Here is a 21,812-nt window from a genome sequence, read left to right on the forward strand (position 1 = left end):
AAAGTATATGCTTATCAGAAGGTAAAAACTAATGACCGAAGGGTATATCACCTTCTATCAAGAGTTATTGATTTGATTCTTACAAAGTAGTTCCTTATAAGAAAATAAATATGATCATATTATGCGCCGTCCCTTATTTACTTTGTAAGAACTAATTACCGAAAGGTATATGACCGTCTATCTAGAGTTATTGATTTAATTCTTATAAAGCTGATGCTTATAACAAAAATAGTCACATCCATTTAAGGCGCTATTCCATTTTTGCTTTGAAAGAACCATTCAACGAAAGCTAAAACTTAGTCGTTGGAAAGTTATGAATAATTTTTCTTATAAAGATGATGCTTTTAAGAAAAATAATTATTTTCATTTTAGGTGCTATTACATGTTTGCTTCGAAAGAACCAATTACCGAAGCTAAAAACTTAGTGGTTGAAAACTTATAGAGAATTTTCTTATAAAGATGATTCTTATAAGAAAAAATAATTACTTTCATTTCAAGCGCTATTCCATGTTTCCTTTGAAAGAACCAATTACCGAAAGCTAAAACTTAGTGGTTGAAAAGTTATAGAGAATTTTCTTATAAAGATGATGCTTATAAGAAAAATAATTACTTTAATTTTAGGCGCTATTCCATGTTTCCTTTGAAAGAACCAATCACCAAAAGCTAAAACTTAGTGGTTGAAAAGTTATAGAGAATTTTCTTATAAAGATGATGCTTATAAGAAAAATAATTAGTTTAATTTAAGGCGCTATTCCATTTTTGCTTTGAAAGAACCAATCACCGAAAGCTAAAAATTGTTGTTATAAGATATTACCTCTTGTATTTGATAGGAATTAGCTAAAATACCTTAAGTCGAAAAAAAGGTAAAAGTAATGGTAAAAGCTATCAAGGGGGTACCATTGATTTTAAAGATCGTGTTTTACATATCTGTGCAAAAATTTAATTACATATTTGCGCAGCTCGAAATTACATAGTTGCGCAAAATAATTACATATTTGCGCAGAAATTACATATCTGCGCAAAATAATTACATATCTGCGCAGAAATTACATACCTGCGCAAAAATTACATATCTGCGCACAACAGAGGGTTTATAGTTATGCATGTTTGTGCAAAAAATCAGAAAAAAACTAATGAGCCAATCTCGAGAAAAGCTGGTAACGAACGAACGAACGAACGAACGAACGAACGAACGAACGAACGAACGAACGAACGAACGAACGAACGAACGAACGAACGAACGAACGAACGAACGAACGAACGAACGAACGTACAACGGTCAATTTATAGGACCTCCACCGGGGTAGGCCCAAAAACTAAAGCCCATTTGGGAATTAAATTGTCTTTTTTATTCTCTTTTCTCTTGACATATTCATTAAAGCAAAGCAACTTTTTATAAGAGCCTTTTAACTCATTATTTATGGTTGATGCTTTCAACTTATTAGAAAATCATTCAGTTTGTGTGTTGAGTTTGTATAAATGCATATGCAAATGCAAATGCAGCTGTCTGTGTCTTTATTTCATGAACCCCCTCGTAGCTCCATTTGGTCAAGAAAGTTTCTTTTACAAATTACCTCATATGGCAATAGAGAAAATATTTTTCATAATAACTTGTCATCTGGCAAAATAGCTCAAAAGTGTTCTTCATTATAAATCGTCATTTGGCAATAGAGTTAAAAAATCAAAAGTGAAAACATAACCTTACAATTATGCCATCTTACAAACAAATGACATATTTTTAAGTCATTGGGATAATTGAAAACACTTTTTTTTGGTCGTGGCAAATAGAAAGAGTCTTTGAATAATAGCCGTGGCACTTAAAGAGTTAATAAGTTTGTTTACAGTTTGTTGGTTTTTATAAGAATAGTGTACTTTGGATGAGGGTCAAGTATTCTTAAGAAAGTGCCAAAATTGAGGGTGGGTGAAATATTCTTAACATATTCTTACTTTTTTAAACTTGACTTTTTTAAAAACATGACAAATTATCAATTTGAGAGTTTTTGGATTTTTTAGTGGACATTTGGGTTAAAATTACATTTCTTCCTCAAAGCTTCTATTTATCTCTAACAAAGGAAGCAGTTTTTCCTGTTAACCGAATACAAAATGACTGTATTCTTATCAAACTCTGTGAAATTCACCCTAGATGGTATTCTTAGGGTATTCTTACGATTTGGCCAATTTTCACCCTGATATTCTTATAGAAGATATTCTTATAAAAAAAAGCGTGTAATTCACAGGAGATGGTTTTGGTAATTTTCATTTTATTTAGCGTAGTTTAGAAGGGGGAGGTTGGTAGTTGCCACCATTGAGTTTAAAGCCCGAAGGGCTAGAGTACAATCTCTAACCTTTCTCAGGCAAGAAAAAGTCAAGCCTTAAAAAATGCGCCGTATTTTTGACGACAGATTGAATCTAGCAATTCCTTTGTTTACGATTAATTTGAAAAAGTCAACTTAATTAGAATAATTTCAATGTTATCAGAATATAAGACAATTCTAGAATGCTAAAATAAAGATCTAAATTACTTTCAAATATACATCATAAATTATTAAGAAATTGCCAATATGTACAAGAAAGGAAATTTATAAAAAATTGCAGCTGTTTCTAAAATGTAATAGAAAATTCAAGCTAAAAGATATAAAAACTTTCAACAGCATTCGCACCCAGTAACCTATTTGTTGGGTTATATCCTGGAATTAGAAGATTCTTGCGTAATGGGCAATTCCACAAAAATACTTTAGGGGTGTGTTTATGATACCGGACATCCTGGGGAAGTCTGCAAATGAAAAAAAACCATTTAATTAATGCAACGAACAATAAACTCATTTCAATAGATCAAAGTCCAAATTTCGTGGAAGTCCAGGGAGTCATATAGTTTCAACAGTAAATGCAAAAATGAGGAGATATTAAATCCCACCATTCTGGAGGATTCATTCTTGAAACATCGAAGATTCAAAACTGTCAAATTTTACAATCTAAAACTGACCATAAATTGATATCCTCAACACCCCTACACAACTATTTTTGGAAAAGCCCAACGAGCCAATAAACATTTTTTAGGTCCGTGGAAGACATCCACCAATTAGATTACATCACGTGACATCCAAACTGACCAGTCATCGTCAAACAATTCTAATCATCAAATCAGGAGGGATAAACCAATGAAAATGCACCAAAGTATACAGGCTGGCCAATCAAAACGCACCAAAGTATAGAGACTGGCCAATCAAAACGCACCAAAGTATAGAGACTGGCCAATCAAAAGACACCAATGCCAATACTTTCTTTAGAGGTTACAGTCAGCCTCCTTTCCATTTCATCTTTTTGACTGCTTTGTGTCCGCAAATGAATTCGGACACATTTCGGACAGCGTTTATCTTGACGGCAGACTCGATGAAATGTTGATAAACAACCAGGACACTGAGATAGAGGAAAGAAAATCTGAAATTAATCATCAGAAAGTTTGAAAATACCTTCGAATTAGTGTTCTGTGGATTGGTAAAATGTCTTTCTTTCGGGAATTTCAAATTCCATTGTTCACAGCGTTAAATATCTATTTGGAATTCTCAAAATTTTTTCTTCATTGGTAATTGGCAAAGTTTTCTAATATGGATGGAATTCAGAGTGTTTTTTTACCGGAGATGACTTTCACACTGAATCAAAGCCTGAATTCCCAGCTGGCACACAACGTTGTTTCAACGTTTTTTTAACGTTCACAACGTCCATATAACGCTAGATGAACGTTGTGTGCCAGCTGGGTTATATCCAATGTAGGTATGTGAACCTTTATAAACTAAATCCTTTTGTCACAAGGGATCGGGTTCTTGTTTCAATTTACTAGATCGACTGGCGTCAAGTATTGATAAACTCGAGTTTTAAATCTTTCCATGAAGGGCTTAGCAAAATGGGTTGATGGATGTATTAAGAAAATTTTCCGAAAAAGACAACAGCGATACCTGAACAGCGATGTCGATTTGGAAGGGATAGATGATTTGAGTGTCGTTACAATATTCACAGATGAAACCTTTTTGACAACAAAGCTGTAACAAAAGAAAGAAACATTTTCAACAATCAAAATTTATCGAATCACAAAAAATTTCTTCCTGGCAATCTTGAGATAGTTGCAATTTGAACCAAACATAGGGTTTTTTTTTGTTAACAGTCAATTACGATTGGACTATTTCCCGGCATTCCTTTTATTTGATTTTAATCTGTCGTCACATTTGTATAGAATTCACCTGCAAGGGCTTCATTGAGGTTACACCCCGGCCACGATTCGAATGCAATCCCGTCAAAGCTTGGGGTGTGCTACAAACCCGTTTTAAAAGGCTCGGTGCACTTGATAGCAAAACGACGGTTGTACTAGAGAGGGTATTGAACTTACAGTACATTTGTAGATGTGTTTAGTGAATTGTGCGATCACTTTTTTCAAATGGTGTGACAATTGTCCACTGTGAACTTGTATCAAATCCTGTGTTTGTGGAGAAATTCGAAAAAGAAATTCGTTTCAGAGCTTTAAGAAATTTTTGCGAATAAAAGTGAGCGCGTATAATCGCAGGTCTATAAGGAGCACGAATCCGTTAGTGGATGTCAGCAGCCTAACAGTGCTACTCCCAGCTGGCGAACAATATTGTTTCAACGTTCATCTAACATCTAACATGATATGGACGTTGTGAACATTAGATAAGCGTTGAAACAACCTTGTGTGTCAGCTGGGCTGTTGCCAAATAGCAACTTAAAAAAGTTAGTTAAGAAAGTTTGCCCAAATTTTGGTCGCTTCTGAACATACATCTAGACTAAGTTTTTTGAGCCTGAAAACTAGATAAAAAGGCTTACCAACAAGGAGTATTGATGGATATCATCACAAAGATATTCTCTTGGCCATAACCTGAAAGATAAACATATTGATTTGACGCCTGGGCTATTAGTAGGGGGGAATTTGTAAACTCGCTCGACTTTTTTTAGTCAAAGCACTTGTTATACATTTTTGGAAAGTTAAGGGGAAGGGGAATCAAAGTAGTTTAATCGTACCGGGTGTCCCAGAAAAAAAGTTCTGCTCTTTGAAGTGAGTTTTTTCGAGTTCTATGAATTTTTAAAAGATCAATCCTTTTGCATTGGAAAGAGGAAAGATAAACTTAAATTTTGAGGGGTCATTTATTAAATTTGGTCAACTAGATTAAAAATTATGCTGAAATGAATAAAAATTTCAGGCTCAAAAACGTTGAAAAGCGACCTATCAAATTTTATAACGTAATTATTACTTTTTCGCAGGAATAAAGAATTTAAAGTGGAAATGAAAACAAAAAATGCTTGAAATAATTCTCTAAAGGACTAAAAATTTTCATTTGGGTCATTTCAAATTATTTTCTATGGAATTCAGCTTCAAGTTTTGGCTTAAGGACCCCTAAAGTCAAAAGTAGGGCTGATTTTATCAGTGTAGCTATTGAAGTCAAATATCGGTTGGAATTGTCAAATTTTTCAGTTTTTCAGATAAATTTCTTTGTTTCACTTAAAATCTTACTTCGTTTTTCATAAAAAGATACTTCCATTAGGTTTTTATTGCTTCAACAATGAAAATCATGATCCATGCAATTATGCTTCTATAACAATTTGATAGGTCGCTTTTTCAACGTTTTTTGAGCAATTACAAAAAAAAGAATTTTTTATCATTTTGGCTTAACTTTTGATCCAGTTGACTAAATTTGACAAATGACCCCTCAAAATTTAATTTTATCCTTCCTCTTTCCAATGCAAAATAATTGATTGTTTAGAAATTCATAGAACTGGAGAAAATTCATTTCAAAGAGCGGAACTTTTTTCTGGGACACCCGGTAGAAATTTTAGCGTTTTAGCGAGTTTTTCCTATTTTCGCTAAAATAAATCTCCCTAAAACACGCCGAATCGACAGATCGCTAAAATTTATCCACGCGAAGTTTCTGGTTATATTGCCTTGATACATTTTTATCAATAGGAAGGGTTTCAACGCAAAGAAATGCTAGAAGACGAATTCAGTCAATCATGTAATACGAGTATTCGTTAGAATTTATCCACGCGAAATATTTTGAAATCGTGATTCGCTAAAATAAATCCAAAAAAAATTAAGATTTTTCTGACCCGCTAATATACGCTAAAATTAGTCTCGCTAAAATTTGTACGATTAAAGTAATAGGTGCCAATTTTTTTTCGGACACTTTGGTGTGTTTTTCGGACAAATATGACGGTCTCAGGCAAAAATCATAGGGTCAAAATTTAATGAAAATTTTAGCTTGAGAAAGGAAAGACCTGTTGTATATCTTTGGAAAGCTCTCAAAAAATTAAGATTAGAGATATATTGCGAGTATAGGTGATTTCTGTACCTAACTGGAGATATTGAGCTTCAAAAAGTGGAAAAAATAGCTGCTTCTGGCTGAAAAACACTAGTTTTAAGGGTCAATATGATGTTGTTACCTTTTTGACAGCGTATTGCACATGGTATTATATATCACCAAGTAAATCTTATTTAATGTCAAGTAATTCAAAAATGGTATACCTTAAGTGGATAAATTTTGGCGTGGATTTAATTTGGCGAATGACCAAAATGCAATTTTTGGCAGGGATTTAATTTGGCGAACGCTCAATTTTGTAAAATTTGGCGGGGATTTAATTTGGCCATTAGGTACCCGAGAGTACGTGTAACATAAGATCGTTTATAAAGGTAAAATACAAGATCAGCTTAAGAAAGGCAAAAATAGTTTTCTGAAATTTCTGAATAAAAAACATGATTTTCCCTTTAATTTGGGCGGGGATTTAATTTGGCGAAAGGGAAATTTCGAAAAAATTTGGCGGGGATTTAATTTGGCGAATTGCCGAATTTGGAAATTTTTTTATCCACTTAAGGTATCAGGTTGACAACGTATGTGTTATGTTGCATCTTAATTTATTGTTTTATCTAGCGTACCTTATGCGGAAATCTTCAGCAATTTCATTTCTGCATGTCTGAATGTATTCCTTGACGTACTGAAGTTGCTGACGTAATGTCTATAAGAAAAAAGTTCAAAATCAGTTCAAAGTTCCCATTCCTTCCAATTCTGTTCAGCTCATAGATGGCCAAGCCAGCTGACCCTAGACCTCGTTAAAACAACTAAAAGACTGTCTTAACGTCATAGGTTACAGGGCTATCCACGTTAAATATCCGCTTTTAATGAATGAATTAGACCTACCTACTAACAGTGGGCAGAGTAATCGCCTATACCCTTACGAAAAATTCCATTTCTTACACTCGTGCAAGAATTAATAAAATTTTCTATTACATTTTAGATAGTATCTATTTAAGGCCAAAAATACAAACTACCTACTCTTGGCCTCTCCCGCTAATTAATTTTTCGAAAAATTTCCAACCGGGGCATTCTTATTCCAACCCCCGTCCGCTTATTAATTTTTGGTACTTAAATGGGATTAATTTTTGCGGGGATTAATTTTCACGGGGATTTCACGGATTTTGCGGATTCGGGCATCATCCGCGAAATTAAGTCCCAATGGAAATTTGGAGGCTTTATCCGCGAAAAATTTCGAAACAAAACTTAACATATGTCAAATAAACTACTTTTGAATGTTTACTGGCATCAAAGAAGCGCCAATAAGGCGTTTTTCAGCAACCAGCATGCACGGTTGACAGTGAAAGGGACAAAATCGTGAAAATATTGTCACCCAATAGTTCCATCCGCGAAATTAAGTCTCTGTAAAATCTTAAAATTTGGCGGATGAGCTCAATCGCGTAATTTAACTCCCGTGAAAATTAATCCCATTAAAGTATTTCTATCAGCCAGGATATTTGTTTTTTTTCTTGCCAAAATCTATTTTTTATTTACTAGACACGAGATACGAAATTTTCTAACCCCCCCTACTCATTAAGTTTTGAGATTTTTCCCAACCCTCCCATCTATTAGGTACCCGAGAGTACACCGACCTTTAAAAAGCGATTTGAGCAGGTATCACGGCTTCCTCGATAGAAACGATTATACACTTTCGATAAGCAAAATCTCGCAAAAACGATTAAAAAAAGATTATTTCATAAATAAGGCAATAATTCACCGTTGCGCAACCTTTAGATTGTTTTGAAGAAAAGCCGAAAAACTGAATTTTTGAATGGAAAACTAACTTTCAATAAATTGGTCCCGGTCACATTTCGACCAAGATCAAAACGAACCAGAAGATCTGATTAACAGAAGATGTGATTAACAGACGAACCGTTTTTTTAAATTAAAAATCCAAATTTAATGTATTATTTATAAAAAGCGTTTCAAACGGTGATCGTCAGCCGTGCAAAATTACTCGAATCTGATTGGTTTAGAGGAGTGCGATTAATCGTTAATTGCACTATTACCACTTTTTGCACTCTTCGGCGGGGGGACACTTTTGTCCCCTTATTCTTTTCTCTCCCAAGTCCTGTGTCAGAGACTTTTTTTTACTATATAATAAAAAACAAAGACATTTTTTTTCTTCAATATAAAAAAGAACAAAGAAATTTTACGTTACAATAGCTTCTTTTAATTGAAAACAAAGAAAAATTACATTGCAATGTTTTCTTTTTAAACAAAAGAAAAAAAGGAGGTTTTCGAATGTTTACTGACGATTACCTCGGAATCGTATGTTTTGTCGTGCAATTAACGATTAATCACTCGTAACAAAGGAGAAAATACCGTAATTTGCACTCGTCCTTCGGACTCGTGCAAATTACTATTTTCTCCTTTGTTACTCGTGATTAATCGTTAATTGCACTCCAAACCATACGATTACTAGTACTAATAAAATGAAAAAAAATCTTCAAAAGTCAAAGTATAAATTGAATAATTTCCACTGAGAGCAAAGAAATATTTTAGGGAGATTTTCAAATGCTCTAAGACTATCACCACGCAAAATGAGACACCTCATTCAACATGAAAATTTCCCTTATTCTTTATGAAATACCTATCTTACATTTTAATAATAAAAATTACTACGTCTTTCAAGCTTTTATGCAAATAATGATCGCCCTCAATAAGGATACCGGATTACACGCAAGTGACTCTTACTTTCTTTGGATATTTGATGAATTTGTGAATTCAATGAAATTCTAGGAATCGTTTGTCAGTAATAGAACTATCGTCAATAATTTCATCGATAAACTCTTTGGATGTAACTTTCCTTGCATCTTCTCGTTTCATAACATCTGAAATGATCAATTTCAAGTAACCACGCAATGACGGTATTATTTCCAATTTCGATAAGGTGGTAACATTGGAGCAAGAAATTTGTTTTAATGTACCTTCCAAGATCGGCTGGACCTCTTTGAACCATTCAAAGCTTTCGTTGTAATACATACAATGATCTCTGATAAAGATTCCTGCATATACTTTAAACATTTTTGTGAAAGCGTTGTCTTCCTCCGACAAATGCAATATACCGAGATGGGGTAAAAATAGCTCTGATGATATATTGGAATCAAATTTAATCCAAAAATTAATTTCGAAAAGTGGGGTTTTCCCTTTCAACATGTTTGATAGTTTGGAAATATCGAAATCCATAGACAGTTTTATGAGGACTTTGAAGCTTATAAGACGAGAATGAACGAATGTTTCCGAGAATAAATTGTTTTCGATATAAACACATCCCACACTCAAATAAATTTTAATGGATTCTTTGCTGAGCCACTCATCTTTATGTCCCTGCCTCGTCACCAAATCTCCAATGATAAATTCAATCAAGTTTTCAAGCAAAGAGAATTGCTTCTGTTTTGAAAGAGAGGTTGAAACACGTGACATCTTTTCAATGGTCTTTTCTAATACAGGAAAGAAATCGTGTAGCCAGTCGATTTCTCCGAAATGTAAAAAATGATCCAAAATATATTGCCTAATATACGGTCTAAAGTTTTGTAAAATCTGATTGTCTGTCTTAGATGAAGTATCAAGTGATCCAAAATCAATTGACGCCGATTGTTTCAGCAGAGTGTATCTTTTCAGTTTTCCAAAGGCATATTCGTCAAAGGTCCTGAGCAATGATTGAAACTTTAAAGTACATTCAAAAGTGTCTTGGAATTGATGAACGGTGGTGCAGAGATAAAGGTCTAATTCGATGGTTTTGTGAATGAACCAATCCATTCTCAAAAGGTCTCGGTTATGCTCGTTTGATAATCGTTCTGTCATGAGCAATGAACTTACGACGCTTAAAAATGGACTTAATACGTTTACGATAGGTTCTGCTGAGAAATTCTGCTGGTCACCGACGTTTGAAAGATTTGCAACTGTTTCTTTAAGGACCGGCAAAATATGCGTGAAAATATCACGTCGTTTAAAATGTTTGACATGGTCTAAAAGGTAATCACTTGCACAAATCTTGAATCGACTAAGAAGTTGGCTATCTTCAAGATATGATTGGAGCAGGCTAACAATCTCAACATAGGGTGTTGTTCCATTTGAATCAGAATTTTGTCCAACAACGTAAAGTTTTGTGGTGCATCGCATTGAAATGTTACATTCGTGGTGCTCCAGATCTTCCTCCAACATTCAGCGTTTTCGTAAACCACAACCGGCCATTCGAAGCCCGATACGTAATTTCGAGAGACAACTAGAACATTTCCTTGACGTAGGAAGTCGCATGGATTTTCATCATTGTTGAAATCGTTTCTTGAGGAATGGAAGAATTTAACTTGTTCGTTTGGTGGAACAGGGAAATTTACGCTGTCTGAAACAAGAAGAAGTCCTTCCTTTGGTTTTGGCAGTAAGCGCTCCTCAAATATGGCTTCGCCGAAAGAGGATACATGCACGGCTGGACTTCCAATAAGGAAATTCACGGGAGTTTCTGAAACACCATGTGCATATTCGTAGAGTTGTGTTTCAGCTATACTTTTCGTTTTCTTCACAATTTCTTTTGTATTTCTCAGATTGCAAGTTAAGTGAATGATTTCAAAACCCTTGAAATGAATTTTCAGCAAACTCAATTCTTTTGATTTCGCTCGGTAAGCCGAGTTTGGTGCGATCCAACACACGGGAAGATCGTCCAACCATTTAACGTCAATTTTTTGTTGAACATCTTCATTCCATTCGTCGAAGAAGATCGCTTTGAAGTGCTGTCTTATCCATGGCATCTTCAAACTTTCCTGCAAAAGAAACAAGGTAAGTTCTCAGCATAATTTTAGAATAGTCTTTTGTCGCAGTTCTGGTTGTTTCCTTTCACTAGTTACAGAATATGGCCCCCAAATTGTAGGTGGCCCCCTATTTTGGGCCCTAGAATAGAACTAAAAATTCTAAAGATGGGTAATAGATAAGACCTGTGGAATTATTTTGCTATTTACTTGACATAGCTTACAACAAAAAAATTAACTTTGCATACATACAATATTATTATTTTCTAAATCAGCAAAAACGGCAAATATTGTCATTTTAATGAATTCTTTTATAATTGTAAACTTTTTGAATTTTGCTCAGTGGTTCTCAAATCATGAACTTTTGAAGTCAAAAATTTGCTTTTGAAAAAGCCCAAAACATGTCAAAAATGGGGTATCAAATTAAATTATTTTTTAAAAATTTAATTTTTACTAAAAACTTTTTGAAAAATCGCTCAGAATTACTATTTTCCTATTTTTTGTTAGGATAATTGATAAAAATCAGCTGAGATCATTGTGTCGTAAAAGCCATTAAAAATGTGAAAATGTGGTTTTCCGCATAGAATAGCGTACATTAGAACCACTGTACCAATTTTAAAAAGCTATATGCCAAATTTTAAGTCTTGACAATCAAAAAAGGATATAGTAAAAATTCACATAATTTTGGACACAACCATCAAAAATGAAAATGCACAGGTCGACAAAATACAAATGAATGACTTACGATTGCAGACTTGCCAGTAATAACAGTGATTCCTTTCTCTTCAAGATGGGCTTTTCGGTCGTGGTACAATAAGCCTTCTCCATTACAAATGACATAGAGTATTCGACTTTTAAATGTATCATTTTTACTTAATATCATGGCTTTTTCAAATAATAAGAAAGTCTTTCCTGTTCCAAAACCAGCCATAAATATAACTTTATTGTAACATGGATCTTTGCTGCTTATTACTGGAAGTTGCTGTTTAGAGTAGAAAACTATATTGTGTGTATTGGAGAGAGAATCGATTGCATTTCTAACATATTCAAACAGATAGGTCGTAGTGATTGGTCTTGGCTGGTCTTTGGTTGACATGTGGATCGAGAACACTATCAGTTGGAGGACCTTCTTGAGTTGTTCCAGAGGATGTGGATGAGGAATCCGGTACTGACATGCTGAATGTTTGTTGTTTAAAACGTTTGATAGCCATGTCCTTAAATCAGTACTCAGGTCGATGAAATGGTGATTTGAAAAGTTGATGGTGTTTTTTTCTACGCATATCACAGGATGGAAGGACCACCCTGGTCCAAGTTGATCACCGAGTTGCTTCTCCAGCGCTGAATGATACTTGTTAAGCTGTTTGAATGCTGTTGTCTTACTCGTCAGTGTTCTTTTCACTTCCACACCAATGATGAGCTTGCAAGACCAAGAGAAGATGAGCATATCAAATTCTTGGTGCATCTGACTAGTGACATCTGTCATGAAATTGACTGATGATAAAACTAGAATGTCTTGCAGTATTTCATCATTCTTTAGTGAAAACAATTTCTCGAAGAAGGAACGTTCGTTTTTCTCTCCACGACTAGCCAACTTCAAATTGATAAACCAGCTGAGTATCGGATCCTGTGGCGGTAGTTTGGCTATTTGTTTTTCCACTTTCACTTTCATTTTGTTCGCAGTCAAGATGTTCAAAATGGAAGAGCTCGGTGCGATACTGTTCAGCTCTTTAATACACTCCTGGGTGAAATTAGGTGATGTTGTCATTGGCAAATTCAGCTTACTAACGTCCAGTTCCTGAGTTAACAGGTACATCACTTTCACTTTTAGAATCCACTTTTCGTATTCTGTTTGATCGATTTCACTACCTTGTTTTTGGGTTTGAAGAAAGACGTCTAAGTCCTTGGTAAGCCAAAATTTTGGAGCTTGTTTTTTAAGATTCTCAAGAGTTTGTCTCATTTGATTTTCAATGTCAGGTTCAAGGTCTGCAGTTGACGACTCTTTAAAATACTGACTGCAGACAAATTCTGATGGTATAAAGATTGGTTCATGGTGATTTGAGTCGAAAACGAAAGATTCCCCGTACTCTCTCTCTAAAAGATATTCAGCAGCAAGGATCGGATCTTGAAACGTTTGTCCGTTGCCAACATTAAATTGTCGGTCTTGGTTTGCAAGGACTTTCTGTTGGTTGACGACTGACCCAGTAGTAATTTGTTGATGTAACGATGTCGAAGATGTACATCTTGAAGGGTCGATTGCTCGAGGTGCCAACTTGATTAATTCTTGTATCAAATTAGCCATTTTAATTCTTAACCCCTTTCATCTCTATTAAAGAAATTCTGATAAACTAAATGAGAAAAATTGTACTCATTTAAAATGGAATTTACGTCACACACTCCATAATCAAAATAGTTTTACTAATGAAATGATTGTTTTAATCGGTTCTAATGACAATCTTGAGTAGAATTTTTTTTTATACGAAACATTTTATAAGAACAATGAGGCTTAAAAATGCCAAAAAATAATAACAATTTAAGAACAGTGGAGAGGCTGAAGTTAGAGAGTTATAGCAAAAAGAATCACTGGTTTCTAAAATCCTCTAAATAGTAAAGTAAATAGCCAAAACTTGTTTTTTACCTTAGAAAAAATAAGAACAAAATAAGAACAATTCAAGGCTCAAAGTGCCAAAAAAAATTTGAACAGCCGAGCCTCAGCAAAAATTTACTGGTTCTTATAAAAAAAAAGTGTAGCCTGTGAAAAACCTATTATTATCATTATAATGATTCATTTTAACTTAAGATTTTTCAAAGCAAAATAAAGTGAAGTCAAAATTTTAACTTTAATATTTCGTGTCGATGAATTAAATCTAGCCTTCAATTTTGTTTTCGAACTGCGTAAACAAGATTTGATTTTCCTAGCTAGTAAATCGGCGAGATTCTCGGGGGGGGGGGGGGGGGGGCACTCGGCACTCATATGATCTGGCCTACGTCATGTGCCGCGCTTAAGGGTGAGGTTTTTCAACATTCCAAAATGCACTGTAAGTGTGTGTTTCTGTGAGATTGCACTGCAAGGGTCGAATTTTAAAACAAATTCAAAATAATTGATAAAAAGAAAGGTTTTTACTTCTCGTTTGTTTGAAAAAGTTTCTCTTGTCAGATAATTACAGCTGACAAGAATAATTTTCTCAGTTTTTCTTTGAAACAGAAAATTTCCCAAGCTACTTTTATCACGCAGATTTACAGCTGAAAAATATAGTGCACTATAAGGGTTGGATAAATCATGAGAAAATGCACTGAAAGGGTACCTTTTCAGCCATATTGAACTGCACTGTAAGGGTAAGATTACGAAAAACAGATTTTGCGCGGCACATACCGTCGTTTCGAAATCGAATGCCACCCCCCCCGGGCGAGATTCAACGATATCAACTTCCTTTATTGGACAGACCTTCTTACTTATGCTACGCTGACCCTTGAAGTAAGATAATTTTTATATTGGGTAGGTTTGATACAGGCTAATTAAGTGACTAAAGTTTTGAAAATATATTATCAAAATGTATGGAGGTAGAAATTCTCTAATCAAATCTTTTTAATCAAGAGACGAGAAATGACCGTAAAATTATCATCCCGTTCCAGAAATAACTACCTTTTAAGGCTGCTACCCACTCAGCATTTTATGGTCGGCGAACAAGACGCACGGCTTGGGCGCTTTGGTCGCTGAACGCTTTTCCCATTCCACTCATCCAAAATAAAGGGGAGATATGCTGCACTTTTTTTCTTTTTTCTATTGTTTAAATTCTTTTGCACACGGTACAAGAGAGTTAAATGTCTCTTCTGATTGGCTAATTAAAAAAGAACAAAAGGGAAGCTGAACAGCTCAGCGAAAAAAGTTGAAAAGTTTCAGTTGCACTCAAAGCCACAGCCTTTGAAGGCTTGATTTATGTAATTTATGCAATAATTAAGCCGCGCGCCTTGTTCGCCGACCATAGAATGCTGAGTTGGTAGCGGCCTGGTAGACGCATGAAGGTAATAAAGATTCAGATGGAGAGAAAACGTCTCGGTAATGACCTAAATGGTCGTTGAAATCTTTTATAAATATACTCAAAGCGGCTTTTCTTTGATGTACCATCATTGGAAGCAAAAAAGATCAATCTATCACTTTATAAGAACAGAAAGAGGCTGGTCCGTTGATTTTGAATTAAGGATAAAAGAATATATTAATTTCATAAGGATATATTTTTGGGCTGGCATTTTGTGAACATTGAGAGTCGCATCACATTATCATTGAAAGTTTCTTATCTTGAAATCTTCACGCCTAAGTGGGCAGCGATTTTCATACTCTGACAAAATGATCGATACAAGTTTACTAATCGTAACACGTAATTCTTTTTTAAATCTATCGATGGCTTTATGGGCAGCTTCTCCTCGAAGTTTAGAGTATTGTGCTTATTATGTGAAGTTTTTTTCAATTTTTCATGACAAGGCTATTATATTTCAATATACTTACTTGTTAAAAATGTAATGTCTTTTCATTCATCTTAAATATTCCCACGAGTATACCCAAAATTAATCATCTTATTCCCAAAGCAACCAAACAGCTGTTTGCTTCCGATGATAAATCAGAATACACGTTTTTTTTTTATAAGAATGGTGTTTTTTCATTTCATCATGAATATTCTTAACTTTTTGGCGAAAATCATCCAAAAATATTCTTACGGTATTCTTAGGTTAAGATCGAAATTGGCAATCTACAGGTTAAAATGCATTAAAAATGGCATTCTTAGGTTCGGTTGCTAAATTCCATGATGGTGATATTCTTACCATATTCTTAATTTTTTGGCCATTTTCATCATGGACATTCTTATAAAGTGTATTCTTATAAAAAAAAAAGCGTGTAGAACAAAGGCATCGACCCTCCATCTATCTTTATTACTTTCATGGTAGAGGCCTGCTTTATTATTTATTTCATAATAAGCTTTCCAGACTTCTGAAATGAATACCTTAAAAGGGGTGAAGTATAGTAATAAACGAATAAATTTCCTACATTTGAGGCTAGGAGGCTAGAAATAATTCTCTACGTAGGATTTGAAGCCATCCATTCCCTTCCTTAAAGTAGCCCGGACTGTGTTGTATTTAGATATGTTTAAAAGTAAAACTTACCGCAAGATTTCAAAATATATTCCAGGCAAAAAAAAACACTAGACTAAATATGTTTTCCGAAATGCGGCGTCATTTCCTCTTACTTGAGAAAGGTTGAAAAAAACCCGATGTGTATTTTAAACATCCTTAAAAAGACGTTCGACTTTTGATATAAATTAAAGTAACTGCATTAAAGAAAAGCCCACGAAAGAAACCAGTAAAAAGCTACTGAACACCATCAATGTCACATAAAAATTCCATGCAGTTCAAAAAGCATCAATATCTCTACAAATTCCTCACTCATAAAAAAAATGAGATAAATTGGTATATTGATGTCACTCTAGAAAACAAAAGGCAAGCAAATCTAATTTATTGTCGAATTGTAAAATTGGCTTCTAAAGGCCGCTACCACTCAGCATTTTATGGCCGGCGAACAAGGCTCAGGCGCTTTGATCGCTGAACGCTTTTCTCATTCCACTGATCCAAAATAAAATGCTGAGTGGGTTATTAAAACAGTAATCGTCAGCCGTGCAAAATTACTCGAATCTGATTGGTTTAGAGGAGTGCAATTAATCGTTAATTGCACTATTACCACTTTTTGCACTCTTCGGCGGGGGACACTTTTGTCCCCTTATTCTTTTCTCTCCAGAGACTTTTTTTTACTATATAATAAAAACAAAGACATTTTTTTTCTTCAATATGAAAAATAACAAAGAAATTTTACGTTACAATAGCTTCTTTTAATTGAAAAGAAAGAAAAATTACACTGCAATGTTTTCTTTTTAAACAAAAGAAAAAAAGGAGGTTTTCGAATGTTTACAAAAATATAAAAGTTAGAAAAAGATTCTTTTTCAAAACTATGATTTACTAATGATTATTTACTGACGATTACCTCGGAATCGTATGTTTTGTCGTGCAATTAACGATTAATCACTCGTAACAAAGGAGAAAATACCGTAATTTACACTCGTCCTTCGGACTCGTGCAAATTACTATTTTCTCCTTTGTTACTCGTGATTAATTGTTAATTGCACTCCAAACCATACGATTACTAGTACTTATTATATCAAAATGTAGACTGGCGGCGATTAATATATGTAATCACATGATACGAGTGCAATTCGAATTGTACAATTTATTGTGTGATTACGAGCTGATCGCATAATGGGTTTCAATACGTTTTTACCATTAGGAAAAGGAAAGTAAATTACACTGAAAGATTTAAATTTTTCTCTCTATTTTTCTTTTATTGTTGTTTATAGATTTTCTTTCTCACTAAATGGATTTCTAATGCAATTAAGACTTTCGATGAAAAAAAGAATGTAAGATATACATCGAAATCAATTTTGTAAACATTGGCGCAGTATTGAAGAGTTTGATTAACGATTTATTGCTCTCTACTGGATGCAATTAACGATTAATGAAAGCTTTTTGAGTTGGTTTAAGTACTTTACCCTTGATCGAAAGAATCATCGCATCATCTCTCTCGATGTTCAGCCCCTTGCCAAAACGACGGAAGATAAAGGAACTCCTTCGGTAGTATTACTAATATAAAATCCATAAACAAATTGTAACACATTCTGATCATTGTTCATGCTTCTGCCGAGAAGTGTGTACAAAAGACTATTCAGTGACTTTTATAAATTCCCAGCCTCATAAATTAGTTGAAACGAAGATGTAAAGACTCACAAGTCATCACAATTTAGGACATTTTTGGATAAAACAAAAAAGTGTGGTAATACAATGCCAAACAAACCCGAAAATAAACACCAATTTCCGATATTTTACCCAAGGGGAGTCAGGACTTTTGAGAGTTGCTATTTAGTAGCATGGTGGTTGGTAGGCCGCACGCATCCCCTCTGATATGATTTGATATAGGGGATGCGTATCTTCTAAAATATTTCTGTCCCAACTTACCCCCGTCTTTTCTTTTTTCTTTTTTGATTATGCGTCATAGCAATACAATGACTTCTTTTTTTCTTCGTTCAATGAACGAAAATTGATAATTATGAAAACAACAGCACAATGACTTCATTTTTTTCTTTCTTTGATTGGATGTGACGAAATTATGTAAATTTATGCAAATTTTGGTTACCCGCCAAATTTGAGGTAACTCTTCGACGAGAATTTCATACACGATACGCATCCCCTATAACAAAATAAATTCTGGGAATGCGCACAGCCTAGGTGGTTTGAGACAGTACCTAAGTACAGAAGTCTTTTGGGCTATTCCAGAAAAGATTTGTACCCCCGTTGTCGAGGTGGTCATTTTTTGGGAAAGGTGACCCCTGGATTTTTTTTTTCATTTTTTGGACCATCTTGGATTTTCGACCTCGTTTTACTGCTCACCTTAGATTTCAATCTCATTTTACTGACCCAAAAAAAATAAACCCCAATGGATTTTGTATTTTTTGGACCACCCTGGACGTCACAACTCGACATAGGGGGTACAAACAATTTCTGGAATAGCCAATCTTTTCATTGGCTCGAAAGACGAGTGCCGCTAAGATGTGTTCTCCGATTTCAGCACTCATTCCTGCTTTACCACTTTTTATATCATACCCTTATAAGATTTCAGCTCTGAATAAATATTACCTTGACTTCTTGTAGTGAAGCGATATGTTCATAAAGTTTCGGGTTCAGTTCATCCATATGAAAAAGTGGCTCCTCTTCGATCTTCATTAGAAACAATTTGTTGTATCGCGATACTAAAGAAAAAGGTATTCTTTCACATCTCTTGGTTTCTGAGCAAAACTTCGGATCACTTCTGTTGGAAGAAGTAATTGCAAACTATAGTTTTGTTTTTAACTGAACTTTTATGTATGTCAAACCGTGAAAGGCAAAGCTCGGAAAAGCTGAAAAGTCTAAGGTTCAAACTTCTTCATTAAGAAATAAGAGAATAGGTTGCGATAGAAAGGTAAAAGTTGCAATAAATAGGATATAAAGACCATCAACAGCAGAGCCAGATAAAGCTGCGTAAGGTGGGATGTTCAGAAACTGATAGCCAGTAAAATAGAACTTTCGGGGTGTCGCAAAGAATGGTTAAGTAGATGCTTGATACCTTTAAACTTTTTGAATTCCCATTGGGATATGACGTTAGCAGGAACGTAATATTGCTCGTCGTCATGGCAATCCAAACAATAATATCCTCCGTCAAAATGACAAACACGATACGGGCCGTATACTAAATAATGAAAGAAAAGAGAAATTAGCCAAAAAGAAATTCTTTCATTTGTAGCGTTTGTCATTCAAAAGTCTCGTGTTTTTTTATCCATCCACTTTTACGTTGGCTTCCCCTGAAATTAAGGTCAGGAATATCTAAGGATAAATTGGCTAAAAAACCTTTCAAATCCTTTTTTTTGTCAAAAAGGTGTACATACTTAATCCGATGGCTTTATTGCAATGTCTACATTGGAAGTTTTGTTTGTCCAGACCCCATTCCAAACCAAGTTCTGTCAGCTGGCTGAGTGATGATTGAGTTCTCTGGTAACAGAAATTTTAAACATGTGAGATGATCAAACTTAGGTTTAGTAATTCAACGAGAGCTGATATCAAACCGAAAGCTATCTTTCGATAACTGTCTTACATGAGGGTAAGAGAGGGCCTAATATGGTGCGGTAACCAGTACGAGGAAAGGAGAGCGAGTAGCAAGTACTTTGCACACGTTAGACAAGTATCTATCTAGAAACCAGAAAAGAAATTACCTTATCAACATTTTCTCCTTGTAGTTGCGTGTCCATGGGAACAATCTATGCGTAAAAAAAATTAACAATGATAGAAGGGGGTGTGTGTTACTTGCAGTTTTTATTAATACAGACTATTTTTGGAGAAGAGGAAAATTTGAAAAAAAAACGAGCAATTACAGGTTTAGTGTTATATTAAGTGTCCCCGTTTTATATCAGGCCGGTGTCTCCTATTGTTATATTGTGTTTGATTTCGTGCTAAATAAACAAAAACTTGTTTGATGCATCCGTGTCAATTCAATATGAAAGAGCTTGATAATTAAGCAAATGATACCAGAACAAAACCTTTATAAAAGATGTCTTGTTTCTCTCGTACAATAAAACAAACAAACAAACATATACCTCAAACGTTTGGTTCACAGCTGGGTCTGAGAAAAAAGAAAAAAGTAATCTTCATCAATTAAATTCAAAGAAATGATATTCATGGCTAGTTTCCACATCAGTCATTTCAATTATTAAAAATAGGGAAAATATGGCACACGTACGCCTAAAAAATGATTTTATTTGCTTTTCACCCGATTATTCGAAAGAGGATTTATACCTGCAGTAGGAGATGTTGCTGGAGATTTGTCCTGAAATAACAGTATTTTGGTTAGCGTTATGAATCAATCAACATAGCAGAACCTGTGAATACTGTGTAGCCTCAACCGATCTTTCAGACTCGGATCGGCGTTTAGTAGTTTCGAATATGAGATTCCATAAGAAGGGTTAAATCTCTGTCTTTTGGTAATCTCTCTTCAGCACTACATTATACTTCGTCAAATCATGGTGGCGGATCGGAGAAGAGTAAAAATTTATGAAAAATAAGACGGAGAGTGTTTATTCCCTTATGAGGAGTTTGGCTGAACGAAACACTCTCTATCAAAAATTTGAACCCTCTTTTAGATCCGCCCCTGCCGACGGTAGTGATAGCACAAACACGCTTTGAATTTATAACATTTAAAAATGTAAAATAGCAAATTTTTCTTCTGAATATGAAAATTGTGAGCACAATCTTTGAAAGTATACCTTATCGCTAATAGCTTCACTGTCTCCTTTCAATTTCGAATCACCATCTTCATTCACATTTTCGACAACATCATCTTCTATTTGATGTGCATCACTGGAAAGTTCCAAACTACTGCTCAACGTTTCGGTATTGTTACCATACGATTTCAACAAGGAGTCGAATGTTTTGAATTCTTCTTTGTGAAGTAATGGTGTTTTTGGTGATTCTACATCTCTGGAGATCTGGCCATCGTTTTCGTCTTCTTCGAATTGCGAAGACCAACCAGACCATCCCAAACCACCCAATCTATTGCCCAATACCCTCGGAGGTGTTTCTTGAATTACGGTCGCTATAGATTCTGGGTCTTCTTGAAAGTTTTCAGCATTTTCAGTTATTTCTTTATCCTTTGGTGTTGAGCTTCGTGACTGATTTTCATTGTTTGGATTTTCAAGAGTGATTTTACATTTGTTTTCTATTTGATAATTGTCACCAGTCTTTTCAGTAGCTGAATCAGTCTGAAATTTGAGAAAATATTTGAGGTTTATATTGCCTGAATTAGACAGACATTTTTAGACAGGCTTTTTTCTCGACCCGTTCCAAGTGATAAAAATCAAAAGGTTTTTATAGTTAACCATTCTTAAATTATTCGAAATATTTTCAAACAGCAAATGAGCAAAAATAATCCAATTTTTTTAGCCATAACCTCAAACGTCCAAATCCTAACATTTTGAAAAGGTGATACATATCCTGCTAACCTTTTCTTTATTCCGCTCGAGAAAACTCGATTTCGCGATAGGCAAATCTTCAACTGCTGTAATTCTAGATTTCAATTTTGGTTCGTCATCGATGGATT

The 21,812-nt window shown here is 34.6% G+C and overlaps 1 protein-coding gene across 1 annotated transcript; it reads right to left on the minus strand.

Annotated features, from left to right (window-relative positions):
- Positions 1 to 10,321: 10,321 nt before the first annotated feature.
- On the minus strand, positions 10,322 to 13,463 carry LOC136821372 (uncharacterized). The gene is made up of 2 exons (XM_067077612.1): positions 11,841 to 13,463; positions 10,322 to 11,110 (listed from the first exon to the last, which is right to left on the minus strand). The coding sequence occupies exons 1-2, from the start codon at positions 13,392 to 13,394 to the stop codon at positions 10,322 to 10,324; spliced, it is 2,343 nt and encodes a 780-aa protein (XP_066933713.1). The 5' UTR covers positions 13,395 to 13,463.
- Between the last annotated feature and the right edge of the window lie 8,349 nt (positions 13,464 to 21,812).

This window comes from Clytia hemisphaerica, unplaced genomic scaffold (genome assembly GCF_902728285.1).
Source record: "Clytia hemisphaerica strain Z4C2 unplaced genomic scaffold, Clytia hemisphaerica genome assembly, whole genome shotgun sequence".
In the NCBI taxonomy this organism is placed as follows: domain Eukaryota; kingdom Metazoa; phylum Cnidaria; class Hydrozoa; order Leptothecata; family Clytiidae; genus Clytia; species Clytia hemisphaerica.

What these genes read in the sequence shown, in the direction of transcription:
- LOC136821372 (XM_067077612.1), bottom strand. Translation starts at nt 13,394, where the DNA reads ATGGCTAATTTGATACAAGAATTAATCAAGTTGGCACCTCGAGCAATC. An exon ending in TTACTGGCAAGTCTGCAATC is followed by an intron (nt 11,111 to 11,840) that starts GTAAGTCATTCA and finishes TTTCTTTTGCAG; the next exon opens with GAAAGTTTGAAGATGCCATG.